Source organism: Diabrotica virgifera, chromosome 4 (genome assembly GCF_917563875.1).
Source record: "Diabrotica virgifera virgifera chromosome 4, PGI_DIABVI_V3a".
Taxonomy (NCBI): domain Eukaryota; kingdom Metazoa; phylum Arthropoda; class Insecta; order Coleoptera; family Chrysomelidae; genus Diabrotica; species Diabrotica virgifera.
Genome location: NC_065446.1, coordinates 108,131,063 through 108,139,461, shown reverse-complemented (window position 1 = coordinate 108,139,461; position 8,399 = coordinate 108,131,063). Strand labels below are relative to the sequence as shown.

The following is an 8,399-nucleotide window of genomic DNA, read 5'->3' as shown; positions in this document are numbered from 1 at the left end:
TTTCCTCCTGATTTTTATCCATTGCTAGTTTTGTTTCCTCCTGATTTTTATCCATTGTCCTTTTTGCTTCATCCATTGCTAGTTTTGTTTCTCTTTGATTGTCATCCAGTTTTTGTGACTGGAGTTGCATCAGTTGTAATAGTTTATCTATTCCTGATAATTCTTGCTGTTCTGATGCCATGATTGTCGTGTCTAAAATATCTTCTTGGTCTGAATGTTCTTTTTGTTTTTTGTTGTCCTTGCTTTGGCTTCTTGTCACAGACATTTGTTTTCAAGAAGTACTGTCCCCGCCAAATATGAAATTTTACTAGTATGTTACCAAGACGACTTTTTCTCACCCAAATATTATAAATTGTCAATAAATATATCAAATGTAATATCGAAAAAATAAAATATTAAATCAGTTATGTAAAATTTGTACCTAAAGAGATCTAAAATTTTATGTTATCAAATGTAAGTATCTCACTTTTTACCACAGGCATATAAATTTTCAAATACCGGCTTTACTCTTTCTATCCTTCAAATTTGCCACTAGAAATACTTTACAATGCCCCACGTTGGGCGCCAGTTGATGTGATCTTGATTATTGATATGAGATAATATTTTTATGTCATTTAATTTAATCAATGCATTAATAATAATCTAATTAATTTACCAAATCACACATCAATATGTTTTCAATCTCAGGGCTTTTTATAAAATTAATTACTTACATACGTGGCTTCTAAGTATTTCTTAATGGTTCCTAATCGGGATAGGAAAGAAAAGAGTAAAATAATAACACATATGGGTTACAACTGTAATCAAAATATTGTTTATTTTATTTAAATGGCAATCACTGCTTAATATTTGCTATATCTTATTATTCTTAAACATAACATTTACACATGGGAATCTTATTTCCTTTTGATTTCCAATTTGAAAGTTTTTATTAACATTTAACTATTATGATTTATCAGCAACAATTCTATTTAAGTTTGATGAAGCTTTTCTGATATTATTGATTATGTTTCTTCAATTTTAAATGTGGTATTTACTACGAAAAACCCATACATTCATGTCCAAACAAATGAGACTGACCTTTTTCTGGTGCACTGAGAATGTCTTCACACAAGACCCGTTTCCTGCTATCCTTGGCTGCAATCAAAACCTCGTCCTGGCTTCCAGTAATGTTCTCCTCTGAAACTAACTCGTATAGCTCTCGTTTCCTGCTTCTGTCGTGATGCTGTGTTCTACCTTTTTCGAAACTGCAATCAGCTACCGGGAACTCTTGGCTCAAGGAGGTTCTTTTACTCTCAACCTGGCCTACCTCTCGTTCTACGATAGATACTCCACACTCACGGAACTACACCGGCTTTCTCACTCTCCGTACACTACCGTCTACTACTCGACTTCACTTCTCGACAGCTCCAAACATTCTGATCTCTATTTGTCATTCATTCCCCTACTTTCTAAATATCCCTTCCAGATTCACAAATCAAAATTCCACCACCAACTCTCATTCGCAGTATTCCTCAAAACCAATTTTTAAACTTTCTAAATATGCTTAATGGATTTCAAAGAAAATAGTTAATTCCCATTCTAAAATTACTTTCTACTATATACAAATTTTAATGACCTATTCTCTATTTCCACTTAGTCTTATTTAGCATCGGCTAATGACCGATCCTTCCGCGAACAACGATAATTACCTATTATCGATTTCACTTGAGTCTTATTTAATCACTTCTTAAAATTAAATATAACAATTTGTTGTATACAGGTTGTTCTAAATTTATATGCCCGTGGTTGAGAAAATTGAAAATATTTTATATTAAATTGAATTTTGTCTATAATTATCAAATTTTAATTTTCATATCAAATAGAAATATAACAATATATATAGAGAGAGAGAGAGAGAGAGAGAGAGAGAGAGAGAACTGGGAAGTAGGATGCAATCAGTCACGGAACTGGTGCAAATGCTTAGCTCATCAGATAGGTGGAGATCAGTTCAGAGATATGTGAAGAGGACGTTGGTAGGATTTTCATGATATGGAGAGGCAGGGTGCTCAGGAGTAAGCAAGAAAATGAGATAGAATGAGACGTGACCAGATTAAATATGAACATGGAATAACAGAGGGAGAGAATTAAACAGTGGTAGTAAGGTAATTCATGGTTGATAAGGGTGTTTCTTAGCAGGTAGGTCTCTGATATTGACGGTAATGGTGTCCGAACAACCTCTACGTGCGGTCACCGATGTCATCTTGATTAAGCTTGAGAAATCCTGCATAACTGAGGCTGGAAAGCGGTTCTCTTCACCTTCTAGGAACGAGGTATGTTTCGCACATATTGACCACCGCCCCCATAAAAGACGAAAACAAACTTGTTAACATGATGATAGCCAACGCTTACACAAAATCATTGCTAATAAAGAGGAAGAAGGCTAATCATTAAGAAAAATATACCAGAAATAAATACGTTTTGAAGAGGTCAGGTAGCACCAATCTTACACGAAGGTTAAATAATAAAACTAATATTTTCTATTAAAACATTTATTTAAACATTTGTATTAATTTTCTTTTTTGTACTTTTCCTGATAGTGTTTTCGGAAATTCAGTCATAACTTTCACAACAGTCGGTATTTTAAACGATGCAATGGTTCCAAAACAAAACTCGTGAAGGTCTTTCAATGTCAATTGTTTGTCGTATTTTGTACGTATACAGGCACATATTTCTTCTCCTAACCTATCATGAGGTAGCCCAATAACCTAAAAAAATATTTCAGGTATATCAGTATCATAACATACTATTCGTTGGGTGTAACAAGAATAAGTTATGCAGGGTGTAACAAAAAGTCAGGCCATATAAATTGAATCCCATATTCTGGAACCAAAAATAGTTCGATTGAACCTAAATTACCTTAGTCTAAATGTGTACATAAAAAAAGTTACAGCCCTATGAAAACCATTTTCCGATTAAATTTAAATATTACTAATTACCTGAGTCTCTATTATATCGGGATGGGTGTTTAAAAAGTCTTCTAATTCTCTAGGATAAATATTTTCTCCTCCTCGTATAATCATATCTTTAAGTCTTCCTACTATTTCTCCGTAACCATCTTCATCAAGAATAAACAGGTCTCTATAAATAAAAATGAACATTTATACAAGTCTAATAACTCAGCATTCTCAGTGAATTATTTTTTCCTAAACACTTCGTGGAGAGCTGGTAAATAGTGATTTTTTATTGGCAAACATCAGTTTCCTCAAATAATATTTTTTTGTCGGTAACATCTGTTAGGCAAACTAGACTCACCCTAGAAGAACAATGGGACAACATCAACAATGCTGTACATAAGATTTACAAAATATTCTGGGTTACAAAAGGATACAACCAAAGATAGGGTTACCCAGGGGTAGTCCAAGGGGTTGTAGAAAATGTAAAATGTGAATTTGACTGCGTTGCTACCTCTACATTGTACGTATATGCGAAAAGCATATGGCAGCCTTAAAAGTACAGCTGTTTCGCTACAATATGCAACTAACATTGAAAATCTCTTCCAGTTTAAAATACTATTGTGTTTCAATTTATCAATCAAAGATAGAATAAAAATTTTAATTTTTTTAATATAATGCGGGCACATAAATTTGATACACCCTGTATATTGATTTGTAAATATTTATTAGAAGTTAGCTTTCAACGCAAAGTGGTTTCTCCTTAATGAATTTTTCCATGAAGAATATTAAAAACATTTTTGTAAATAAAAGTGAAGTGAAAGTTATTTAGGATTAGTATTTTAAACCGATTGTTTATTACGGGAAATATAGAAGCCAAAGGTAATTAGTTATTAGAAAATTAAGGTAAAGAAAGTTTGGAATTTTAAGCTTTTTGTTTAACCCCGAGTAAATTTTGTAGAATTTCCCGAAAGTAATTATTATGATGGTAGGAGTATTTTTGAAAGTATGAGTGGGTGTTTCGAATGAAAAAAAGAAGGGGGAAGAATAAATAATGTCTCTGATTGGTTTGGCAATTTGAATGGGAAGGAGAGAAGGTTGAATTTTCAGATAGTTTTGGAAAGAGGGATTATTGTGTTACCGGCATCCGAAAGGAGCAGTCAAAAGTTTTCGTGAGTAGTTCAGAAGCAAGTACTAGTAATTGTGTTGATAGGGAGAGTAGCTGAAAGGTGGAACGAGAGACAAATCAAATCGAGAAGAAATACCTCTTTGATTCTGTAAAGTCCAAGAGAGTAAGTTACAAGAATTATCGTTATTAAAATTATTTGTGACACCAAGTAAAAAAGATACTTGGGTCTCGGGAGATTATTGTTGAGAGAAAGAGAGGAGAGAGTTTTGGAGTTTATTGAACGAGTACTGACAAAAAGAGGCCTGGCTTGTCTTTTGGAGAAATAGTTGCTGGTATCCTGCTGGATTGTTTGCTGAGAACAGAGGGCTTTGATGGGTAGCCTAACATAATCAACAAGGAGGAGCTGTTTGGGTCAAGAGGAGACATCATTGTGTGTGAATCAAAAAGGTCAGTCAATAACCTATGTGATAGATTTTCTTTATAATCAGAAGTTAAATTTTTTTTTCGTAAAAGCATATGCATTTAAGATTCCAACATTTCAAAAATTTAATAGGAAGTATAAGTAATTTGCGAATACCAAATTTGTTTGTTTAGCTTGTTTTTTATTAAGTGTATCAAAAACAAAGCGATAAATATTTGTTTGAATTAGATTAATTTATATGGTAAAAGTTTCTTTTGGACAGTTATGCCCACAGGATTTAATTGATAAATTTATAGAGCATTGCTTCTGATAATAAAGGTATTTGTATGTGTTTATTTATGATTTTTCTATTTATTTCCTTTTCCTATTTTATCCCGATAAGGATCAACTAAGAGATACTGAAACCACGAGAAAGGATAAGTATAACCTAATAGAATTTAATTAAAATTTTTTGACAAAAGGCACCCTGAGATTTTTTTCTTAATATTTGTATGTATGATTTGCGTTAATTAAATAATCGATCAAATAAATAATAATTAATATAAAAGTAATAGAAAGCAGATCTTAACAATACATATACCTATGTTTTAACATACTTTAGACCTAAGGTGCTGCGCAGAATGAAATTTCCCACCTTTGGGCCTAGTATTTACCATTTTTTTAGTAAAGCAAAAAAATCCGGACATTTCTCATATGCGGACCCCAATCCGGACATGTCTTTCAAATCCGGACTGTCCGGACGAAATCCGGACGTAAGGTAACCCTAACCAAAGAACAGCTGGATTACCAAGAAGAAATTTAAAGAATAATGAAATAGAATACAAAGAAATAAATAAAGCAGAAATACTACTTGCAACGCATAACTCCTTCAGCTTTCACGAAAAAACAAAGAAATATCAAACATTGGCCAAAACTAAAACCAAAGTGATGTCAATCCGGAAAAACCAAAATGTACCTCAACCTTGCAAAATAAACGGGCACATTTTAGAACAGATCAATAAATTTTTCAGTAACTGCGATGATGGATCGATAGCAGCCTAAATCCTGATCTAAAACTAAGATCGAGAATAGAACAGTCCAGAAAATCTTTCAAAAAAATCAAAAGACGATTCTCGAATGAAACTCGAAATTTGACTACGTAATTGGAGGCCTTCGAAATGTGGATCTACTAGAGACTCTTCAAAATTTCATAAACATCGCATACCTCAAACGAAGAAGTGCTGCATAGAGTAGATAAGAAACGACGAACTTTTTAACACAGCGAAATTTAGAAGATCATCATAGCTAGGCCACAGACTGAAAAATAATAAGTACCAATATGCTTAACAGTGAAAGGAAAGGCATAGGAAAAGAGAGAACTAATAGACGGAGAGGCAGCACCGAAAAATATCTCTGAATTTACTAAAGCTAGTTTTTTCACAGTTGATTACCGTGATTGTGTAGAGAAACATACTGCGGTCGATCAAGCGAAACGTAGAACAGGAGGTACTGACAGCTTTTCAAAGTTGCTTACCTGCGGAGGTAATTAAATCCATTTACTAAGGCTGAAAATCAGTACACACATTCTAAATTGTGGGATCACGATCACTGGGAACGTTTTTCGAAAGAAATGGAACATGATTTTTATGGTCTCCAAAAGGAAATATGGCGCTTTATAAGAGGTCAAAGAACGGAGGTAAAGGAACTAATAGAACCAAAACACACAGAAAAGGATACATGGATTGACTATCTAAAAAAGCTTTATGCAGAGGAAGAACAAATAATGCTAGAACCGGAAACACCAGAAATTACCACAGATGAAGATGTTAATATAAGTGCACAGGAAGTACGAAAAACACTCGAAAAGCTGAAGAACAGAAAAGCTGCAGATAAGGATGGAATACCAAACGAACTACTGAAATATTGTGGAGCAGCAATGACAGAACAATTAACAACATTAATTAACAAAATCATAAAACACGGTAAAATACCGGAAGAATGGAGACGAGCGAACTAATCCTACTATTCAAAAAAGGAGATAAAAAGCAGCCAGAGAACTACAGAGGTATCAACTTGTTAAATACTACCCTAAAACTTACAACTAAAATCTTACAAGACGTAATGAATTAGAGGATAAGTTTAGCAGATGAACAACAGGGTTTTTGTACTGGAAGATCGTGTACAGATGCAATATTCGTCATAAAGCAAATTACTGAGAAATCACTAGAGTATAATAGACCAGCATTTCTATGTCTGATTGACTTAAAGAAAGCATTTGACAGAGTAAGACTCAGGGATGTAATCCACCTTCTGTATAATAGAGAAATCCCTCTAGATATCATAAAAACTATTGAGAACATCTACCAAAATAACAAGATGGAAGTCAGAATAGATGGACAACTTACAGAACCTGTAGATATAGGCAGCGGAATAAGACAGGGAGACTCATTGAGTCCTCTGCTTTTCAATTTAATCATGGATGAAATCATCAAAAACGTCAACAAAGGAAGAGGATATAGAATGGGAAACAAAGAAGTAAAAATACTCTGCTACGCAGACGACGCAATATTGATATCCCAAGATGAAGATAGTCTGCAAAGATTAGTCCACAGATTTAACATAAGAGCAAAAGAATTCAATATGACAATTTCATCTCAAAAAACTAAAACTTTAGTAATCAGTAAAGAACCAATCAGATGCAAAATAGAAATTGATGGTATCAGTATTGAACAAGTAATGGAAGTAAAATACCTTGGAATTACATTGTCAAGTTACGGAGACCTAGACAAAGAAGTGAGAAATCAAGTACAAAAAGCAAATAGATTGGCAGGATGCCTTAATAACACTATATGGCGAAACCGACATATTAACACTGAGATGAAGTCAAGAATTTATAAAGCCAGTGTAAGACCAATAATGATATATGCATCAGAAACAAGACCCGATACAGCCACAACACAAAGACTACTGGAAACGGCAGAGATGAGAGTACTGAGAAGAATTACAGGAAATACACTGAGAGATCGAAAGAGGAACGAAGATATTAGAAGACAATGTAACGTACAGTGTATAAACGAATGGACACTAAATAGAAAAAAAGAATGGAACAACCATATAACCAGAATGGGGGAGACACGTGTGGTCAAAATAGCACGAGATAAATCACCAATCGGCAGAAGAAGTATCGGCCGACCGCGCAAAAGATGGAGCGACAACCTTCCATAGAGGTATCAATCCGCCAATGAACAAGCAGAATTGCTTATAAAGAGGAAGAAGAAGAAGAAGAAGAAGACATTCTAAATTGAATATAAATAAAAGTTATTATAGTCGGTCAGCTGTATGACGGGACAGAGCCGGTCGGTCGGCCCCAATGAATGTACAGGTTTATTCATTATATTTTGACCCCCTTTTAAACTGCTTTATTTACAGAATTAGAAAAAAATGTAAAATACAAAAGTTATTCGATTTTTTAATTATGATTTTTTGACATATATATCGTAATAGTGACGTCATCCATCCAACCATGATTAGCGTAGTAATCTATGGTTGTGAAACCTGGGTAATGACGAAAAAAGATGAAGCCCAACTCAGGACATTCGAGAGAAAGATACTGAGAAAAGTATATGGCCTGGTGCAAGAGGAAGACGGCACATGGAGAATCAGGATAAACGACGAGGTTAATGAATTGAATGAAGGGTATGACTGTAAGATTTGTGAAAAGTCAAAGACTGTCATGGCTGCAACATGTTCAGCGACAAGAAGACATGAAAACGACAAAGAAGATGTTACAGTGGAAGCCGGTAGGAAGGCGGAAAAAAGGAAGGCCCAGGACGAGATGGTTGGATGACTTGGAAGACGACCTGAAAACCATGAATATAAAACCATGGAGGAGAAGGGCCCAAGAGAGATCTGAATGGAAGGACAGAGCCAGACAGGC

The 8,399-nt window shown here is 34.3% G+C and overlaps 1 protein-coding gene across 1 annotated transcript in view; it reads right to left on the bottom strand.

Moving 5' to 3' along the window:
* Positions 1–2,515: 2,515 nt before the first annotated feature.
* The window catches only part of LOC126883100 (medium-chain acyl-CoA ligase ACSF2, mitochondrial-like), a 131,853-nt gene continuing 125,969 nt past the window's right edge, over positions 2,516–8,399 (bottom strand). Inside the window, exons 8-9 of the mRNA XM_050648342.1 lie at positions 2,979–3,120; positions 2,516–2,747 (exon numbers count right to left, since the gene is read on the bottom strand). Of these exons, the coding sequence (XP_050504299.1) occupies positions 2,532–2,747; positions 2,979–3,120 (358 nt within the window). The 3' untranslated portion in view covers positions 2,516–2,531. The remainder of the gene's footprint in view (positions 2,748–2,978; positions 3,121–8,399) is intronic.